This window comes from Molothrus ater, chromosome Z (assembly GCF_012460135.2).
Source record: "Molothrus ater isolate BHLD 08-10-18 breed brown headed cowbird chromosome Z, BPBGC_Mater_1.1, whole genome shotgun sequence".
NCBI lineage: Eukaryota > Metazoa > Chordata > Aves > Passeriformes > Icteridae > Molothrus > Molothrus ater.
Genome location: NC_050511.2, coordinates 36,611,586 through 36,634,109, shown reverse-complemented (window position 1 = coordinate 36,634,109; position 22,524 = coordinate 36,611,586). Strand labels below are relative to the sequence as shown.

The 22,524-nt window shown below is 37.0% G+C and overlaps 1 protein-coding gene across 2 annotated transcripts in view; it reads left to right on the top strand.

The window, feature by feature from the left end:
* Positions 1-20,576, top strand: part of FRMD3 (FERM domain containing 3) — a 131,870-nt gene extending 111,294 nt beyond the window's left edge. For both annotated transcript variants that reach the window (XM_036403863.2, XM_054517951.1), the window contains 4 exons: positions 2,676-2,750; positions 3,310-3,378; positions 6,560-6,681; positions 17,122-20,576. In XM_036403863.2, the coding sequence (XP_036259756.1) occupies positions 2,676-2,750; positions 3,310-3,378; positions 6,560-6,681; positions 17,122-17,717 (862 nt within the window). In that variant the 3' untranslated portion in view covers positions 17,718-20,576. The remainder of the gene's footprint in view (positions 1-2,675; positions 2,751-3,309; positions 3,379-6,559; positions 6,682-17,121) is intronic.
* The last annotated feature ends 1,948 nt before the right edge of the window (positions 20,577-22,524 follow it).

The following is a 22,524-nucleotide window of genomic DNA, read 5'->3' as shown; positions in this document are numbered from 1 at the left end:
CGCTTCCCTCTAGGCATGTAGCTTTTATTCTTGCTACTTAGTGTTTCCTTACAGGCTCTCACATATTTAAGAAATATTACTGTTTCTGTGTTGGCACACAGCCACACCAGGGAGCTGCTGTAAGGGTAAATAAAAAAGAAGTAGGAAAAAATGTATCTTCTAACCTGAATGTTAATGACCTGCTTTAATTTGGAGAAGAGACTCCCTTTAGTTTCAACAGTGATACAATAATATATAATCTATCCAACTGATACATTCAATTGGATAGAAAAAAAAGAAACAGGAAATAGGAACTGGCAAAATGCATTTGTTAATTCTCTATGTCAACATTTACTGTGCTTGAGACTATATCAAGCCTAAATATAGTCTATAAATAAAGGCTAATTTGAAATTTATCCGGAAGCATTTTCTGTTGTAAGTAGATTTAAGTAGGAAAATACTGCATGGTGTTTGAGTAGTTTCATTTCATGTTACAAGAAATAAATTTGGAATAGGAGATGATATCCCCCTAATGAAGACAAATTACTTAGAGGAGAAATTAGCTCAGTGTAAAAATGGGTCAGGGAGGCTCACAGGAATATCACCTCTCTGCTCTTGTTGTGAAATGGCAGTAATATTAACTATTTGGGTTTTGGTCACAAATACATCATTTAGGTGTTTGATCTTGGCTAAATTCCAGATGCCTACACAGTTGCTCTTTCACTCCCTCTACTCAGCAAGAGGAAAAGGTAGGATAAAATAGCCTATAGCTTAGGATAAAGATAGAGATTGCTTACCACAATCTGTCACATCAAAACAGGCCTGAATTGGAGAAGTTTAATTTAATTTCCTTTTAACATTTTCACTCTATTTCAATTTGTCAACAGAGACAGAACTAAAATCACCCTTCCCCTGTTTCATTCCAGGATCACCTTTACTCCTTCATTTCTGACTCCTTTATGTCCTCCTTGTTCTGAGCAACTCAGGGAGATGGGGAATGGAGATTGTAGTTCCTCTCTGCTGCTCCTTCCTTCTTACACCCTTCCTGTACTCCAATCTCCTTCATGAACTCCTCAAGCATGGGCCCTTTCCATGGGCTTGCAGTCCTTCTGGGTATACCTGCTGTACCTTGTGTTCCTCTCCATGGGCCACAATGCCTACCTGGAGCCAGCTCATGTGTGAGCTCTCCACTCCTTCAGAGCATGCTGGCCTGCTGCAGGGTCTTCCATGGGCTGCAGGGAGGATATCTGCTCTGTATTTGGCTGCAGCGGGACAGACTCCTTCCCCACTTTTTTCTCCATTGGTGGAATCTGCTCCAATACTGGAGCACCTCCTCCCCCTCATTATTCTCTGACCTTGGTGTGTTCAATGCTGTTTCTCTCATCTATTTTTCTACTTTCCAAATTATTTTATGGAATGGAATTATTCCTTAACAATGATTGCTTAAAGTTACACCCACCTGTTTCAATTTTGGTGGGCCTTTCAAGAGGACTTCTTTAATAAAATGAAGATTGGAAATGTTATTCGACAGATTGGGATGTGAACAATAGACTGGAAAATTGTAATGTTTAATATGCAGAGTGCAGAAAAATAACAATAATGCTTCAAATATGAAACTGAAGCCAAAACGATCTATAAGTAAAGCTTTAAAATAGTAGTTTTGAAAGAGGAAATGTTTTCACACATTTCAGAGAAATAGTGTTGTGCAGTGGGAGCTGTTATTTAGCAACATTTGATAATTCTCTTTTTTTTAAGTTCTATGGGAGCTGTTATTTAGCAACATTTGATAATTCTCTTTTTTTAAAAGTTCTATATAATACCAACAAGATATTCAAATAAGATTGAAACAGACATAGTCAGTGTAAATAATTCACATCATTGACAGTTTGCCTTAATTAAGTTTGGTCCTCTCCTCTTCCTAGAAGAGTTTGAGACTTGGAATTTAAGGGAAGGTCATGTTTCCAAAACATGACATGTTTTGAAAAACAGAGCTTTAGTCCTGTCTTGATCCAGGTTCAGGGGTCACTGTTGCAATTATTCAAGTAGATACTAATAATGGACTGCTGTTTACTAGGGTCTGGGAATTAGAGACTGTACAAAATCAATTTGCCATTTTTCAAGGGAACATCAAGGAAATGGCACGTGAGGTGCTCTTCCATGATTTGTAATAAAGATAAAAGTTTGCCATGTACTTGTTGAATACAGAGAAGCAGTAGGGTATGATGTAGGCTCCTAAGAATAGAGAAATAAGAATTGAGTGAATAGAGATATTGGAGAAGCACCTACTTCAGGAGACAAGTTGTTGGCCTTATTATTTCTTTGTTTTCCTAGTGGAAAAGCAGAAATAGCCATATTTTCCCAAAACATGCTGGTGTTAAGACACACGTCTCAGAGTCTTTGGTATACTGTGGTCTTTCCTTCATCATGGGAATGAAAATTCATAGAGAAGCAGCAAGTGTCTGCATTTAATTTTCTTGTTCTTATGACAATCACTTGTTCCATGTTCAGCCATTCTGTGCTGTCTGAATGATTTTATGTGTGCTTCACTTTTTGTATAAAGGCCTTAAAAAATTGAAAAGCTCATTTTTTGAATATTACTTTATGGTATAAAAATTACAAAGCTTGTAGTTTGCCTTGTTCATTTTTGCTTATCATGTCCTCAAAAAGGTGACAGCCTCTCTTATTTTTTTTCCAAGGTATGCAAAATCCAGTCAGATCAAGACAATGTCCAGCAGCAAGATATTTTTTAAAGGCAGTAGATTTCGATACAGGTGGGTGTTTGCTGTTTCTTATTCATATTAAATCATTTCAGGATGTAAGAAAATGTAAGTAATTAGTCATGGCAAATTCAGGGTTGTTACTGCTGGAGGGTCTGTTCATGCCTAGCTGATGTCAAGATTTGAAAATCTTCCTGTTGCCTTTTCTAGTGTCACTCAAAAATTAAGCAGGAGTTTTCACACAGACACTTCTGTCAAGAGTAGTTCCACCAGCAGATAGCTCCACTTTTGGTGCATCTTCTGTAAAAATTAGAATGTGTGGCCAGTGCAGAGATTTTATGCCCCCTGCAGCTAGGCAGCTCTGAACCAGGTGTGAGATAGATAGTTCAGTTCAACCCCTGGTGTTCTACTACAAAAAGTTGCTTTTTTTGTGGTAGCTTTGTGGGCAAGTAGTCAGCACAATTTTATTCTAGAACATTATTTATGCACTTTATTGCAATTTTTTCCCCCTTTATTTTAATTTTTTTTAATGTAACCTAATTTTCTACATTTATGTAGTTCTTGGCATGTATCTTAGTATTTACTTGAATATTAATTTCATCTCTTAATGTAGTGGAAAAGTAGCCAAAGAAGTTGTGGAGGCAAGCTCTAAAATCCAGAGGGAACCTCCTGAAGTTCACAGGTATGTCTTGATGTTCAGTATTAAAGTTTAGGACTAGGGAGTATTATTGCTTTCTAGTGAAATATTTCCCCTCGTTTTCTATCAGTTGCAATTGCTGTCATTCTGAGCTTCCACAATTACGCATGCAAGCCTTAGGAAATATGTGTCTGACAATGTCTCAAAATTCAGACAAATGTCTCCTATAAAGGAGAACCTAATCTGTGCTGCTTTGAAGCTGAGTTTAAATAATCAGTCAGATTGATAACCTATATTATTTTTTGTGTTCCAGCATAAGCTGTTATTACATGATCCTGACAGAAAAGTACACTCTAATTTCATTCCTAGATTTTGTTTGATTTTGGAAGTTCTTGGTTTCTATATGTTTATAGGTATGTTTCAAAGTATACTTCATACCTTTTCCATAATGCAGTCAGATTAAAAAGCATGAAGTTCATTCAGTAAAGAGGAAAAAATATTCACGAATCTTTTTTTCAGAGGAAAATTTGGCTTGTGAGAAATAGGCTGCTAAACCTTGAAAGCAAACTAATGCTTTCGGGCCCTTATCACTCATTGTAGTGACAGTAAAAACTCCTAAGAACCTGGAGAAAGCTCTTCAGAAAAGAAGGAGGTCATCAGGGAAAACTCTTTGCAACCATTTTTAAAAAAAGTTTACTTAGCAGTCTCAATATTCTATAGCCATATTCCCTTTTTTGCTGAGATTTCATGTTTGGGGGGAATACACATTCTTTACTTTTAATTGAATCTTGCTATTCTGTCTATATTTTGGATAAAAGTAGATTGTCTTTACTAAAAGATGGGAATATATTTTCAGTAAATATTTATAATATGCTGTCCAGTCACACTATGTAATTAATAGTTAGGCCATGCAGGCATGCTTTCAGACATGTTTTTCCAGATTATGTTTTAAAATTAGGTAATTGAAGGTCTAGAATGTGTTAAATGATAACACAGAAGGTAGAATATAGATGCATCACTGAGGCAGTATAAAGTACTTGGGCACACAAATGCATATTAGATGAGAATAGTTGCTCACCTTAGGAAATAGCTTATTGCATACAATCCAAGAGGTTTCTTTGTTCCAGGATAAGAAAATATTTTCATACATTTATTTTTTATCTTGTATTTTTCTTTTCTTTGATTTTTATATTTAGAAGTATTTTAAACACATAATTTAAAATTTAGTGTCCATAAAGATCAGAGAACAATTAAGTTTATAAAGCAACAATATATGGATTTAACATCCATAAATAGCAATGTATCTCTTTTATCATTAACCTTCTGACAAAGCTTGCAATTATAATATTATGGAAGCTCCAAGTTCAGTTTCTTAGAAAGACTAAGGAATATAATGATTTCAGGTGCTTTTATAGCTCAGGTTGTGAAATGGGAGACAGAGGTAGCTGATCCTTCTAAAAGCACAAGCAGGCAAAAAATATAGAAATTTTTCAGCTCAAAAAAAGAGGCATGTTTTAAAAAAAGTTTCTTTGAGAAAGAGGATTTGGGAAGAGGAAATGATGGCTTTTCATCATTTATCAGAAGCAAAACATTCAGAAAAAATATTTGAACATAAACATATATCTATATATCAATGTATCTATATATCTATATATCTGTATATCTGTGTGTCTCTATTTCTATATAAAGTTTTTCCTCCCTGTGCTCTCACCCTCAAAGTCAATTCAGTTGTACCATGGTTGCATTAAGAAAGGAACATGCAGTTGAGAGGAGGGTATTGCTCAGAATCTCTGTGTTTGGATATTACACTTAAAGCTCTGTGTACTGAAAAATCTGTGTCATCATGCAGGATTAATGCAGTGGCAAGCTCTTCTGCCAAGCACAAAATGAATGATATCACTTTTTTTTTCCAGGGCATGCCTGAAGGAGGGATCTTTGTAAATAAATATGGATCAGAAGCCTATGGGTGCTCCCAGGCACAATTTGTATTTTGGGAGTTGTTTGAGAGCTTTTTACAACAAGAACAAAGATTCAGTGTCTGCATAAAAAGCCTATGGATTTACCATTGGGTTGGAGTTACTATAATTATAATATCCTGAGGGAAAACCCTCTGCAGATAGTGAAAATTTAAACTAAATAGTTATCAGAGAATACAAATAAAGATATAAATATCTTTGGGCATGTTTTATGGCACATGAAATCATGTCAATTGAGCAAGAAATCTTGTTTATTCCCACAGAATATTTACTGACAGGTAGTGTGGGTTAAGAGGTGTACACCTGTGTCCCAAGTTTACCTAAACCTTCAGCAACACACAATTCCGTCTTCTGACTTGCAATAGGTTCTTTGTACAGTTTGTTTATGTGGAATTTTAAGTTGAGCCTTTTGTGCAGACTTGAAATGCATTTTGTGAAACTTCATCACTGTATCAACATACCACGTGAAGTTAAGTAGGATACTCTTCCATTTCATCTTTGTTTTTGTCAAAGTAAATATTTTACAATATAATGGTTAAGATTTACTGCAGGGCTCTTGCTTCAGGCCTGTATCATGTAAATTCTAGATAACATATTCAAAAGAGCCATTTTATATTCTCAGTAATATATTTTTAGGCTAATAAGCATAATGACTGAAGAAAATCAGCAGCATTCCTAAAACTTTCCAGAGCATATTTAACACCTGCTACCAGGAAAGCCTCTTAGAGTGAAGTAAGACAAGAAAGAAAACCAGTGTGAGTGCTGGGAGTCATGGTGTAGAGGCAGCATCTGGGGTGCGTGGGCACGAGTGAGAGCACTCTGTATCTGTAAACCACAGGAATACAGTTGTTCCTGCTTTAGTCTTTGTTCCTCAGTGCTCAAACTGTAACAAATCCTTTCTCCAGTTCTGGAGGCAATGGAACAACTTTTCCCTTCCTTGAATCCAAATATTAGTGCTTGCTGTGAGCTGTGGAGAGGAGCAACACAATGAAATCCTGCCTGAGACGAAAGGAAGTCAGGCAGTGTAAAGGAGCTAGATCTGCACAAAACCTCTCTCACACTTCAGATGTTGAAATGTTTACATCTGTGGAGGGTGCAACGCAACACAGCTGAAAGCAGCATTCAATGTGTAGAGCTTTATACAACAGCTCAAGGCCTAGTAATTTATGCAAAATGATTCTGAGATGAGACCTACTGGACTGCAGCTATTTCTAGTAAGCAAACTGACCTTGTTTCCCCCATTCTTTTAGAACGAGCATCACCCAGAGTCGCAGCTCTCCATCCTTGAACAAGCAACTCATAATCAACATGGAACCTCTGCAGCCTCTTCTTCCTTCTCCCTGTGAGGAGGAAGAGGTTCCTTCAGATGAAGGTGAGTCACCCAATTCCCACTGATATTTACTACAAAGCATATGGGAAAAGATGTGATACTGACTCAGGGATATGGAAAAAATATAATCATTTTCATTAGGTATTCCTGATCATTAAACCTCTGTATGTCATACCCAGTAATGATCACTATCTCAAGAAGCAGTGCATTAGCCTTATGAGAGATATGTGGTGAGGAAAGTTACCGCTATTTGATTTCTGTTTCAAAAAATCTTTTAAACTGTCAGGTAAAAGGATCTTAGAAAATAAATAGTTAAGATGGCACCTTTTTCTGAATAGTGTCAGCAGTCATTCAGGAGTGAAAGCTGGCTGTTTACTGCTGGATATTTTGTTTTTCTTGATTCTCTTTACTTTCATATTTCCTTCTTTCTGCTTTAGTCTGCCAATTTAATTTCCTTGACAAAAAAAAAGACATTATTTGCAGATCAGCTGGGAAAGATCTTTAATTTATCTTCTTTGACAAAATGGGACATGATTGGAAGATAAGTCTGGATTTATTCTGTATAACAATGTTTTGCATGTATTTCTTTATTTCTTGATATTTTTAATATCATATTGAACACCTTTCTTTTTGAGATACAGTCACTACAAACAATGACATGAACACCATTGCCAGCTTAAATAGGGATAATTGCCTTTGTCCTAATTAAAATAAAGCCAACCAAACAAAATCTGACACTAGTTCTTGCTTGAGATGCAGTGAGGTAATTGTTTCAGAGGTTGGGAAATACAATATTTGCTGTTGCTTTGTTCTAATCAATGAAAACCAGAAAAAAGCTGAGTGAGTATCTTCCTTTTCATGGGAGTATGTCCTAATTTTATTTTATAGGAGTTGTATGAACATGTTTTGTTCATTCTTCAGAGTTTGGACACTGAATGTAGCAAGTACAGGGTGAATTACATTGTCTGTGTTCGTACTTTATTACAATTAGTAGTAGCAGCTGTTAGTTTTAACGGAGAATTTGCCTTCTAGCAGCCAAGTATCACCACTGTGCTTCCTCTGGGCAGTTGTCACCACTGCAGAGCAACAACAGCTTGCTCTGTATCCTGTAACCACACTTAAAACTCTAGGCAATGAAATCCATTTTTGGAAACCGGTGACTTGCTGCTATATGCTCACCCGGCAGTGCTTGTTTTAAATGTTTGTGTTACGAAATTTGAAAATTACATTTCCTTTCAGTCAGACAGATTGTTGTTGCTATGATGAGCTAATAGACATATTTGCTGGTGGTATTTAACTGCATACTTTATATGTTGTTAAATATCACCAGATGCTAAGTTAACAGTATTTAGACTTTTACAGTCTTTTCCTGCAGAAAACTTGGCTATATTATCAAATTGCAGCTTGAACTGATCTCACAGCTCTTCGACAGTGATGCTGGCTCTCTTCCCAACATCCACTTCTGTGGATTCCCACCTTCTCCCTTGCACCAGCATTGATCACAACAGTGTGAACTAAGAGAAGGAGTTAAAAAATAAACCAACAACCAAAAAAAACCCCAAAAAAACCAAAAACAAGAAAACAAAAAAACCCATAAAAGAATCCCAAAAACAAACAAACAAAAAAACAAACCAAAAAACCCAAAAAAACACCAAATAAAAAGTAAATAAAATAAATTCAAAACAACAAAACCAAACCAACCCCAGCAACAACAGCAAACCAAATTAAAACAAAAAACCCAAAAACCAAACAAAAACCCCTTAACTGTGCAGTCTCCTATTATTGCCTGACTCAACTATTGACTGGATCATCAAGAGAGTCAACCAAGGTCCTGTGCTGGGGTAAGGGCATGAGCAGGAGGTGGGGAAAGGGGAGGCATCCAGCCCTGAGACAGACACGACTACCTTGGGAGACTGCTTTTAGTGTGCTACAGACATGAAATAGCCTTGGTATCTCTGTATATGTCTCAGCCCAGTGAAGCATACTTTCATTTTGTTGTTCAAAAGGCAAAAGTCAGTGTTATCAGATCAAAAATTCGTGTATGAAATCTCAGCACAGAAGTATCAGGTCACCAAAAAGAAGCTTTCATCATTTTGTCAAAACTACATTAATATCCTGTGACTGGAGAGGTATGGTATTGCCTTTTTTAAAAAAATAGTCTACTCAAAAAGGTGAAGCTGTGATAGCATCTGGTGCTAGAAAATCTGGAGACAATGGACTTGCATCTGCAAAGGCAGTAGTCTGTCTCACCAAAATCATACAGTAAAAAGAAGGCAGCCACAGAATCTGTATAGCAGGACTGCAAGAAACATAATATGTTCAACTACACATGGAGCAAGAACTGAGCTATGCTCAGTGCTGGTGAGGCTGCATCTCAAATCCTGTGTTCAGTTCTGGGTCTGTCATTGCAAGAATGTCATTGAGAGGCTGGAGAATGTCCAGAGGAGGGCACTGGTGTGAGTGAAGGATCTGGAGCACAAGTCCTGTGAGGAGCACTTGGGGGACCTGGGGTTGTTTAGTCTTGAGGCAGCTTGGGGTGACCTTACCACTCTCTACAACTCCCTGAAAGGAGTGTGCAGCCAGGTGGGGATTAGTCTTGTCTACCAGGTAATAAATAACAGACAAAAGAAAGTGGCCTCACATTATGCCTGACAAGGTTTAGTTTGGATGTAAGAAAAATTTTCTTACCAAAAGGATGGTCAGACATTGGAACAGACTGTCCAGGGACATGGTTGAACCAACAACCTCCATGGAAGCGTTCAGAAGGTGTGTGGGTGTGGTGCCTGGGGACATGGCTTAGTGGTGAACACAGCAGTGCTGGTTAACAGACTTGATGATCTTTCCAACCTAAATGATTCTATGAGCAGGATTGAGCACACATCTGCTGCCATAAGTCTAATTGTCTGTCTTTGTGTGGGTGCTTGGCTGTGTAAAATTTGGTTGTAGAGGAGAGTCATGTGGAGCTTTTGTAGGTACAACTTTTAAAATTTTTTTTAGATAGTCTCTTGCTGAGAGTTAATATAGAGAGTTAATATAGACTCAGAGTTTCTGAGTCAGTTGTAAGATTTTAAGATTTCTCCCTTACTTATGGGTAGATAAAACTATGGGAAGCAATTTGAAATTAACACAGTTATTTCTCTTTTACATAAACATGATCACATGAAACATAAACTATAGATTTTACTTCTCAACATCAGTATGTAGGAATACACTGGCCTTTTTTCCCCTTACACTAAGATTTGACGCCTTGGATATTTTTATAATTCTGTGTGGTTCAGCTGTTATGCTAGCAACTGCTAGCTGAGATGGATGTTGTGGAAGTTTGCAATGTTATGAGGCATTTGGAAATGTTTTAAATGTTGGAAATCTTTCACAACCTTGTCTGGCTGACACTTCAGTCCTTGTATAGGCCTTCCTTTATGTATTGAAGACATTGGTGGTTAGATTTTTGTAAAAATTCATGTTTTCTAGTTTTTGTAGCCGTGTACACAATGAAGAGTCAACCCCTTTTAGTTAGGATTTAATGATCCTGTTTTGGCTCTTCTGACAGTCATGAGAATAAAAATGAGAAAAGAAGACAGAATCTTATTTTTGAAGGGGTGAAAAAATGGAGATAGGAAGCAAAGGGGTACTTGACCTTTCCTCACACCCACAAAAAAGTGTTTGCAGAGAAGGAAAGGAAGAGAGAAATCTTTGCTCTGGCAGAGGAAGAAAACAGGACCTCTGCTGGATATTTGTACTATACAGGCTGTGTAAGAAGAGGAGCCATTATAAAAATGCTTTCCAAAAATCTTCATTGAAGCAGATGTCTTTTATGAGAGAAACAGCTGGGTGTAAAATAGACATTTGCAGGACTCCTTCCCCTGCTGCTCTCTTTCCCACATATTTGCACACACATCACTGATTTTTTGGAACAAAGAGAACAGGACGTCAGATAATAAGGATTCAGGTAGTACAATGTCATAAACATTACAGATGAGTTCTCTGGGAAGTGAGAGACTACATCCCCACCAGTACACTCCTTCCAGTTTGTCTCTTCTCTGTGGCTTTGGTGTACCAGGAAAGAGTTTCCTTCCCACTAGGATAGTGTGATGTTATGCATATGGTTGCCTTCCAGCTCCTAGCTGGAGCAAGTTATCAGCAGCGAGCATAGGTGCATCATGCATTTTTGGGAACCTGTATATCTCTGCTGGGCAGCAACAGGGAAGTGCCCAGCCTTCTGAAACAACAATTCTTTCTGTCCAAGGAGAATCTGTCCAACAACTGTCCTCAAGCAGGAACTGGAGCTCATATGTAAAGAGGGAATTTTTTTTTCCAGTCTTAGAAATTTTCTGTTCTTCTTTTACATGGGCAGGTCAGGCTTTTATTCTAGACTAGAAATTAATGTATTTTGGTCTCACCGGTTTGCTTTGTGGATAAGATTTGTAAGCACAGCATGGGATTTTTCCATTGTATTTACATGTTTCACAAATAATTTCCAGGCAGTGATGGGGAACTGACATTACTGGCATATTAAAGCATTTTAGAAAAATAATGGGGTTATGGATGCTGCCCTCTTTTTTAACTGCACTATGTTTTGGTGCCTTAGATATTTTTATGCCTCTGTGTGTGGTTCAGCTGTTATGCTAGCAACTGCTAACTGAGATGGGTGCTGTGAAAGTTTGTATTGTACATCATGAGGCATTTGGAAATGTTTAAAAATAACCTCTGGTTCTGTTCCCTGCTGGGATATTTTTGTTGGCGATGTTAGAAGCTTGTCATTTGATTCATTGAGGGTAACCTGTGTGTTAGTCTCTCAAAACTCAGTGGGAACTTAATAAAAGGTCAAAGCTGGTATGGCTAGAGCTTTTACAAGACTTTGAGAAGAGGAATTAATAGTCAACATGGTGAAATGTCTTGTAAAAATCCAAACCAAGAGAAGCATTCATTTGCGGATGGTTAACCACTGCAACAAGGAAGTGTGCATTCGTTTACTGCGGCATGGCTCCAAGATCACAGCCAGAAGGGCTGGTAAATTTACATTTATTTTACTCAAACCTCTTTTTTAAACCCTCTTACCCCAGTTTAAGTTAATAGTTGTTTCTTGGAAAGGAACTGTACTGTAAATTACATGTACAGCAGAGAATAAGACCAAATTACTGACAAGAATGAAGTGGCAAATGGAGAATGAATGAGACAAAACATACATTTATTGTATTAACTTACAGAAAATTGTAGATTTATTTGTTAATTGGTAACAAATGAGGGACTGGAATTTTGCCTTTGTATTTTTCTGTGACTGAGGTGGGGGGAAACACTTTGAACTATAGTAATTTATGACGAAACTAAATAGTTGTTAAACTAGAACATAGTAGATTTTGAATATAAGCTGAATGCAGTAGTTGAGTTTTCCAGTTTGTAACTTTATCTGGTTTATTTTTCTAGATACGGAATAATTTCATTGACTGAATAATAGTTCTAAGGCTGGTGGAGGAAGGTAGTAGGCAGTCTGATTTATCTCCCTTTTTCACTACACACAGGAGGAGTGCAACCCAAGGAACAAAAAGCATTCAGTATTGCTATGAACAGCAAAGGGGTGTTTTTTTAGGAAATGCCTTTGCTAAAGATCCCCTTCACTAAATATATCCATTTCCTTAATGTTATAAGACATCTTTAAATTTGTTTTTCCATGCTTTCTGTAGTACTGTTGATGTATGGGTGCCTATAGGTTGAATTGTTTCAATTTTTACTAACCTATATTAAATCTTTGCATTGAATCTTCATTTCAGCAGATTAGTTTTTAATCAAAGAATTAACTGAAAGTGTTCTGGCAAAGATTAGAATATCGTTACTCTATTGATATCTGAAATTTAGAAAGCAGTGAGTGCAGTAGATACATGAGAAACTTCTTCTTGCAGTGATTTGTCTTTGAATAGCAGCAGCGACTGGTTGTCTTTGTTTCCTGAGTTCACCACTCAGTGAAGACAGTAGAATCTATGACAGTACACCTAACTCCCTTGATTGAAACATAGTAGCAAAATTGAAAAAGTATTATTTTGAAAAATTGAAAAAGTATTATTTATATGTGTTTTGTACTTTTACATCTCAGTTAAATACTGATTTCAAATAGATGCAAGACATCTTGTTGGTTTAATATAATGACAGCAATCATAAGAGGTTTGTATGTTGGGACTACACTAGTTCTTAAACATCTTGAATTTGGAGTACTGTTCATTTTGAACAGTATTGCTATTCCTTTTGAAGTGAACATGCAAAAAAGTGTACATATATATATATATATATATATATATATATATATATATATATAGATATAGATATAGATATATGTACCAGCATATAGCACATGTATACCAGCACCAAAGAATGGGAGGTAGCTTGTGCAAGACTCTTAAAATGGCACATAACTCCTTGGGAGAGCCCGACTGCAACACTTTCAGAGCAAATGTTGTTCAGAACAATGCTGACTTGTGCTGGGAGGGGTCACCCAAAGCTGAGTGGGAATGCTGAAATATCCCACTTGCCCATTTGCTTGGGTGCTAAACTTTCACATCAGTACCTGGCACTTTTCAGCTTCACTGCCCTTGGCGTGGGGCTGGACACTGAGTCACTGCAGTCCCATCACCAGGTCCTTCTGTCTCCGAGCTGCTGACAGATGTACCTTGCCTTCTCATTCCTGCTCCCACGATACACACTTCTCTCCCTGATGTTCCTTCAGTCCCATTGCTGCTTAATCCTCTTTCTGGCAGGGGATCAACAACTCTGGATTTAACTCCTTCCAGGCCAAGGGGAGATGGAAAACAGGCATCCCAGAATGCCCACCATGCAGTAAGCTCTGCTCTGCTTCTGCCTCTGTGCTTTGTGTGCCCTTTGTGTGAAAACCAGAGCAGTGGCCTCCAGTGTCTGTCCTAGCTGTGACATTGGGCACTATGACACAACACAGCTGGGAGGCGAGCTGTAGTGCCACAAAACATCCAACTGATATGAACTGGCAGCTGGGACAGGGCTTTGCTCCCTTCTGGAAGTTCCCATTAGGCTAAAGCAAGCAGTAATGGCCAGCAAGAAAGTCAGGTCACTGCCTAAAAAGGAGTTACTATAAACTGTCATTGATTAACTCTCCTTGAAAAGCTATAGCAGGTGTCTTTTATAGGCACGGGATGTGGGTATGGTACAAATCTGTGACCTTCTGTTTCTGAGGGCAGGAGGTCTGGCTATGATGCAAATCCTTCTTGATATAGATCCTGTGTAGGGAAATATTTAAATTCAATGCCATTCTAAAGTCTGTCTCATTTTTCTACATTTTCTTTGTGACATTCATGCACTTTGCTCACAGGATAAAATCACCTTCTCCTTCCCTCTGAAAGGTCATTCTATTCATAGTACAGATGAATTTTGTCTACATGGAAAATAAGCAAAGGATACATATTTCTAGAGGAAGGAGTAAAAAGGACAGGAAGGATTTCTCCTAATTGCAGCCTGGCTGGCCTTTTTTGTTTGCATGTGTGTATGAAAAGCTCCTAGCACTGTACTCTCTGAACCATAGCTAATTTTCCATTTGTCTCTTTAAAGTGAGTGTATGTTCACACTCGTTTCTTTCTCCAATATTAAAGGCTGTTACAGGTGTGTAATTGGGTTTCTGGTAAGAAAAGCCCTGTGCAGGATATCCAGCCAACAGACAATGTGTGAATTGAATTTTTTAATAAGCAGAGGATGCATTCTTCTGAGGTGCTGTACTTCCAGCAACTGCAGCTTCTTAAGAATGGTGGAACTAGAGCTGCCCTTCATTTTGTTAATCCTCAGCTGCTGGTTTTGGCCCCTGTAGAAGTACTAGCAGCTGACAACTTCTATGTCAGACTTCTTGCACATTCATGTTCACAGCAGATGACCAAAATAATGTCATGTCTTATTCAGCTGTTCATGCTCCTGGCTTGGAGCAATCGCAGTATTTGGTGGAAGAGGAATACTGAGATTCACCTAGGATAACGAGATCTCTGGCTTTGTAAAATTTTCCAGTTGCCAGAAAAGTGTAGCAAACTTTTGCTGTGGAAGTATAAGAAATAAACCCAAGTTTATTTACCTGATATTTCAGTAATCTGTATTAGAAGTTTCTGATTTATGCAAAAAACAACTTTATATCTTTATTTTTTAAAAATATCAAATAAGCTTGCAGCAGCATCATTTAATGCCCATTCTAAATTTTCAAATATTGATTTACATTAGTATTTGACTGATATAAAATGCAATTACATTGATTTAAAGAGTTAAAATAAAAATAAAGGTGTGGAAAATTCTTCCTAGCAGCTGAAATTAAATAATGGAATGTAAATTTGATGTGTGCTGCAGAGATGCAACACATTACCATTTTAATACAAACCCTTCAGGAAACAAAAACACTGACATGAAAAGGTTTCTCTGTTGCCTTCTATCAACAGGTAAACCCCACAGTCAGAAGTTTGCCAGTTATTTATTGCCAGAAAAAAATACAGTTGTAATGAAAGTTAATAGATGTTGTTTATGTTCACTGTGCATTTTATGCAAGTTGGAATTTACTCTGGGGAGGAAGAGGAGGCTCAAGAATCATAAATTTGGTGTGACCTCTCTTTGTGGTAGCTGCACCTGTCTTCTATGATGAGAAACATGATGAAGATATATTACTGACCTTGCACATAAGCCGGTATAGAGAGACCTATGGCCAGAATTCTTGAATTTGGGAGAGTAAAATTGTGTGCTTTCAACTATTTTGAAATGTCTAAGTGGCTCAACTTAAATTCTACTAATATTTAGAATATTTGAAAAGCATATTTGAGAATCAAATGGTAGTACTTGTGTATCTAAAGATATGTCTAGATTCTTAATGCTGGGTTCCAGAGTTAAATAGTTTTGGCTTTTGTAATTTAATGTATTGTGTGTGTACTCTCAAGTAACTTGAATATGGTTTGATGATCCAGCATTACCTTCTCTTACTTAGGAGAAAGATGCCTAGAAGAAACATCCTCCGAATTTGTTCTCACTTCTTGGTGTTCATACTCTTGTTTTGTCTCATTTCAGTTAGTTTGTATCCTCCTCTTGACGACTGTGGCAAGTGTATTCTTAATGTAAAGACTGGTGTAGACAATTACATTCCAGCACAAAACAAGTTTCATGCTGAAATATGATGAATTTCTAAATTGGCTGTGATAAGAGAGGGCAGAGTAGTTGTTGCAAGGAATTATTTGGTAGGAAGTCAAATTAAACTTATGAAAATTAAACTAATTGAATTATTGAACTAATAATTAATGAGGACAAGGTTTCATTTCAGCTATGCACTTTTGCTGCTGAAAGGAACTCTCCTGCTCTCTTTCTCTGTCCTCGGTCATGTGCTCTTTCCACAAGAATGCATGACTAGCCAGCTCAGGAAAAAAAACCCATCAGATGCTAAGCCAAGCTGCTTTGCTCAGTGATGAAATGAAAGGAAGCAGAAATTGTGGTTTTGGTCATTTGGCCAAAATGAGAAACCTCACCTGGTGGCATGGCCAGTGACGTCTAGAGAAGAGGGAAAAGATAACAAGTTACAGGAGAAGAGATCTGTCTGGGCCATTTTGAATACTTAGAAAGGGAAATTTCCATGAGGAGGTGTCTTAACATCGCTTTGCAAGGCAGGTCTGTGCCCAACTGTCCTCTCCACTCCTACGACTGACAACTAACAGCCATCACTGAAGTATTGATGGAGCTGTAAGCAGCCAGACTTCTTTGCAGACTTCTTGCTGCTAGAGATAGACTGGAAAAAGGAGAGTAAGTTTTGAGAGAGCAGAGAATAATGTCGTAAGTATGCTCTGTAAAGGGGAGAGATAAATTTAGAGGAGAGAAAAAAGAGCTAAAGAACTAGATGAGCAAAAAATAAAAAGCGACATGAGAAGGAGTTATTTTAACAGGTGAGGCTGTTCCAATGCTGTTCCAATGACATCTAATTCTTATATCATGTTTTAACCTTCCTCTCCTTTTGCTCTTTTTACTGTTAACATGAATTTATCATGATAATCTGTTGTCTCTTTTTAATGTCATGCTCTATACTCAACCTTAGCTCTTATGTTACCACAATCATTCATCTCAAAGCAATGAGAGTTGGTAGTTTTTGTTGTTCTTCTTGTTGTTATTATTATACACCAAAGAGCACCAATCCACACATGTAGTAGGTATTAATTTATACCAGGAATCAGATTGCCAGTAGAAAATAAGGTGCTCTCTTTTCTGCTTTGCACTACACTATTATCATCGGTAGCTACATCAGACCCTCTTAAGCAGATCTGATGTACTGCAGCGTTGTAAAGATACTGCCCTCTTCAAAAAGCTTTTCCAGTTTTTGATAATTGTGTACAGTCTAGTTTTAATATGCAAAATTATTGCAGAATATTCTTTCCATACATCTATTATATACTCTTGGAAGGCTGACTTTTGCCCCCAGGCTGTGAGAAATTTAGTATCATTGTTTTAATCTCATTTCTTCAGGTATCCAGCTGCCAAAGGAAGAGGAGATTTCAGTACCTGTGACTTCAAGCTCTCCAGTAAAGGATACTGGGAAGGATGTTGATCTTGCCATTGAACAGGAAGAGAAGATGAAAGAGGAACCCTTAACCATCTCAGAGCTGGTATACAATCCAAGTGCCAGCTTGCTGCCCACACCAGTTGATGATGAGATTGACATGCTCTTTGATACCTGCCCAAGAGCAGAGAATGAGAAAGATGATACCGATTCATTTGAGGAACTTGAAGCAGATGAAAATGCATTTTTAATTGCAGAGGAGGAAGAACTGAAAGAAGCTCGGAGAGCCCTGAGATGGAGCTATGACTTTCTGATGGGCAACATAGAGGTGAATGCTTTTGTGAAGAGTTTCTCCAGACTTTTTTTTGTAGGTCTTGGACTATTGTTGTTTGTGTTCCCCCTTTTCCTTGTTCTGTTGGAGTCGGACCTTCAAATCTCTTTCCTTCATGAAATCCGCCAGACGCCGGAGTTTCAGCAGTTTCATATTGAATATTACTGCCCCCTTAGGCAGTGGATGGCTTGCAAAATAAACTTCATTCGTGACATTCTGGGCAGCTTTTAAATTTTACATTAATATAATACAACTAAGGGCTATATTCAAAATTTCAGTTAGTGACAGCTTTCCATAATGCCCCTGGCCCATCTGTTGGCAGCTGCCTTCATATCCTCATTTAGCGTTTTCATTACAGACTCGTCAGGTTCTTAAGTACCCTTTACATACTTAAATTGCCATTTTAGTTGCCAGCTTATACAGTCACCTCTCAATAACCAAAAAGAAGCTTTATTTTAATTACATTGACTTCTATCTCATTTATTACATTTTATAAGACAGGGTCACATTAAGTTTCATTGTCCTTAACCTTTCAATCATGACACTAAAACTGATGATATTGAAAGAAAACCTTTTTGAATATACTCCTTAGTGAAACAATCTCTTCTAACCAATGCCTATACAAGCAATGTTTATGCTGGGGTTTCAGTTTTTGTTTGTTTTTCTGTTTGTTTGGTTTTTATATTTTTATGTGTTTAAGATATTTTGGTAAGTTTTTAGTAAAAGACAATTTATGATGTTATTTAAATGTACACATTGGTAAGAATAATGCAGAGGGGCATGCAGGGTGTTTTTAATGTTTTACCAATTATTTGTTTTTAAACTGTGGCTGGAGAATGAATTTAATGTAGCTCTATACAAAGGGATTGTGTTTGGGAAACACACAGAAAGTTCACTCAACTTCTGTAGGGGCTGCCTGGGCGAGGTGAAATGACAGCAAGTATGCAAAAGAATTTCTGAAAGGCACAGTTCTAAAGCTTGGGGAAGTGGGCAGAACTGAAATAATCCTTCCTCTTATCTGTCAGGTTGTCTTCCACTTTATCAGTTCTGTAGAAAGTCTGTACAAGATAGTCCAAGTACGTTTAAAGAAAGATTGAGTCTTCAGTCTAAATGTAGATTATTGTACATAATGGAAGACAATAACAGTAAGTAGCAAAAAAAAAAAAAAAAAAAAAAAAGAAAAAAGAAAAAAAGAAAAAAAAAGAAAAAAGGACCCAAAAATAAATCAGTAGGTGAGTGAGCTACTTTTTAAAATCATAAAGAAGATAAAAAGGTGAAAAAGGAATAAATTTTTCATACTTCTTTTAAAAAGCAAAGCATTAGGCTGTACAGTTGATGTCAAAGTAATCTACTGGCTCACACTTAAAGGCTTAAACACTTTAAGAGATGAATCTTCATGCTTGATGCCCTTTATGACTAATCTCTAAGACAACATATTTTCTGTGCATAGTAATATACTTCCTTTCACATATAGCACCATACTCACCCTCATTCCTTGTTATTATGAGCCCAGTTACAAGATCTAATGCTGTTTTGTGTAACATGGATTTGTATATCTAAAAGTATTCCAATATAGCTTAGAGAACATATTTACGTAAAATCTTGTCAATGCTGAGAGCATTTGAAGGCCCTCAAATATACTACAGAGGTTGTATCTAAGACAAGAAAGTTTTTATCCCTCCTCTCCCACAATCTTAGTGCAGCCTTGTTTCATATTTAAATTAAGGAACTTGAATTCTGGCTTCAGACTCTTTCTCCTGCTTAGACATTAATGAATTGGAAACATATTTGAGGCTATTTTATTAGATGTGCATTCTACACATTGTAACCACATGTCTAATTCCTATTAAATAAATTCCATTAGTTTCAGTATCAGGGAATCTCTTTTGCTTCGTTTTCTCTTGTAAGCCTTTGCAAGTGTCTAGTTTGAAAATGGCAATTTTCATAGAGGATTTTTCCTTCCCTTCTAATCTTCTCCAGTTTTTAATAGACAGAACAGTTACAGGGCTTAGGACTTCCTTTCCTCAGCTTAAAACTTTTGGATTACTCTTCATCTCCCCTCCAACAAAGGCTAAATTAAACAACAGTGTTTTTTATTGTCTTTGTTTGTCCTTTATAATCTGTTTCCCAGAAGAATCATTAATGATTAGTTATTTAATGTCTATTTCTTCCTGTGCTACTTGCAGCTAAATGATCCTTTCCCACAAGGTAATAATCATTCAGCCTAATAGAAATGGAGAGTGAGCAAATGCAGACATTCGGTCTTAACTGGAAATTATTCATTTGCATTGTTGCTGAATATAGGGGTCAGAAAAGGTGTTTTCAGTGGTGAAGGCTGTGACAGCAGACATCCTGATGGACTGTGAAGACATGGTTCCATACAACCTCCTAGAAAGTCTGAGAGTCACTTAAAAAAAAAAAAGTTGGTTACAATAGACTTGTGCCTGTGCACCCCAGAAGGAGGAGTATTGTAATGCTTGATTTAACTCTTGTCAGAAAATAGCTCAGTTGCATCAGAACATAATCTCAAAAATTGTGCCAGTGCAGTGAGGTTTTATGCAGGGTTAGATGCAAGTGTGTGTGCACATGTGCTTGCATTTACTAACCACATGTAGACATTCACACCTGGCTTTTTAATATTCTCACCTTTCTTTCCTGATATTCCCTAGTCTATCAAAGTAATTTAACTAAGTCATGAAAGTGTTATAACTTAAAGGCCAGGACCATGTCATACACAGAAGGATGTGGTTGGACACATTAAGAGAGTGTAGCAGCTTTTTACTGGTAAAGATGACAGACTTGGACTATGGAGCATCTATAGGTGAAGTATTGTGTATTTCTGTCTGTGCTTGGATTATATTGTAAAATGTTATGTACTTGAAATCTATTTTGTGGTTTGTCCAACATTTATAAACACAACTCTGGGAAGTATTAAAAATGGTTTTATTTCATGGAGTGTAAGGGGAAAATATACCTGTAACTTGAGCCTTATCTTTGTACAGTGAATTTCACATTTCTATGTCAACATCCTGATTGTTTTGTATGTTGATATGATGGCAGGAATCCCTAATAAAATTACACTGGAGAAAAGCTTTCTGTAGTTATGACAGTTTTTATGGGGAAAGATTTTCTATAAATAATACTTTTTGTCACAAAGTACTTGGAATATAATATAGTAGAGATTTCTTATGACTTTTACAATGCTTTCAATATGATTTTCTTTATTCATCAGCTGGTGAGACACTAAAAAGTACTTTAAAATAGGATGTTATTAACATAGTTTCAGGCTCATTTACCAAGACACTGTTGGTTTGCCTGTTTGCCACATAAGAGTAAGTCAGATTCCTGAGATACAATTTTTGCCCACAGAGTGAAAACTAAGAGGCTGGTTTTACAGTCAGGCCATGGTAGTGGACACATGGCTGTGATTTGTAGGGGCAGGTCTGGCTAGATTGTTATGTAGAAAAAGCTGTGTTTTCTTACATTTAGTTGGTTTGGAGCTCTGACAGAGCAAAAATATTTGGTAAGAAATATACAGTCTGCAATGAAGCAATTTATTATAATTCTGGGGAGCTAAGAGAAACAAAAGCTACTTCCTAAGCACATAAAACACTTAGATGAAGATATTACTGTACTGTATAGAAAGTGCCAAAATCTAAATAAATTCTGGCAATTTGAAACGTAAAAACTCAGTACTATATAGTATAGGTAGACCTATTAATTCAGTTAAAAGGATGTAGGTTGTAATACAGCCGTAAAAGAGGTTTCCGTCCTGCTTTAACATAAGAATAAAATATATCTTCCTCAACATTGTTTGTATTCTGAAGTCCCACTATAATTTAAGAAACTAGCATTTATAAAACAAAGTATTTTTACTTTGAGTAGAAACTCAGCACTTACCATAACTTCTTTCTGAATAATCACACACATTTCTCTAAAACTACATTTCACTGAAATGTCATGCCAGAGGTGCATTTGAAGAAATCATGCTGCATTTTTGGTGCTAATAATCACTGTAAGTCCTTGACAACAGATGTTATTGACCAAACTGGAGATCACAAGAACTGGAAGGCAAGAAACTTCACCTGGAAGTCTAGGTACATTTCTTAACATTTTGTTTGGTTGTGTAGGCTTTAGTTGTGTTTAAATCCCAAAGGAAGTAATTCTCTCTTCTGTTTGCATGGATTTGCTGTGCATTTCCTTAAAGCTGTCATTTTATATGGAAAAAGACATATGTTTGGGACACTCTGTGAGGATTTCAGCTGTCACAGCTGTTAAACACCATACTAAAAACTGATGCCAAAGTGTTATGCCTTTCATTCTGCCCCTTTACAAAGGTGGTTCCCTCATCAGCTTTATCCTCAGAAATCTGAGGGAGATGCTGTGACATTTAGAAGCTGTCTTACTTGGGGTTTCTTTCTCTTAGGGCAGGTGATTGATCTCAGCCAGATGAACTCCCTGCAGAGATCCTATTTCACAAAGGTTCACAGCTTGCCCACAGATCTCATAGCTCACTCCTAAAAACATGGGCATTATTTGTCCCTGTAATGCTTAAGGGCAGTATGAATTTGTAGCTGTGGCACAGCTCATCGCACACATCAGCTGCTATAAGCAGCCACAGCTCAGTGCTTGTGCGTTACATTGAAGAACAATAAGGCAGTAATTTCTACTTCAGCATCGTATAGTGATGGAGTACTAAAACATAATTATAAAAATAAAAATTCAACAAGTGCTTGAAAAATTTCTTTTTCTATTTATTTCATTCTGACCTTTCCCATATTAGCTTACTTTTATTTTCTCTGAAGAAATATTTGTTGAGCTCATGAGATGGCAGATACTTTGGAGAAGAAAAGTGGCTCCCTAGAATCTTCATCAGTATCATGATGAACAAATATTACCTACTAATTGCTAGTTTGGTCATCATTGGTTTAAATGAACTAAAAGTCCAGGTGAAATAGGTCACATTTCTTTGATTGAAGAATAATTAAGTATACTCTTTGAATCTATTTAATTATACAAAAAGATTTAAATATATATT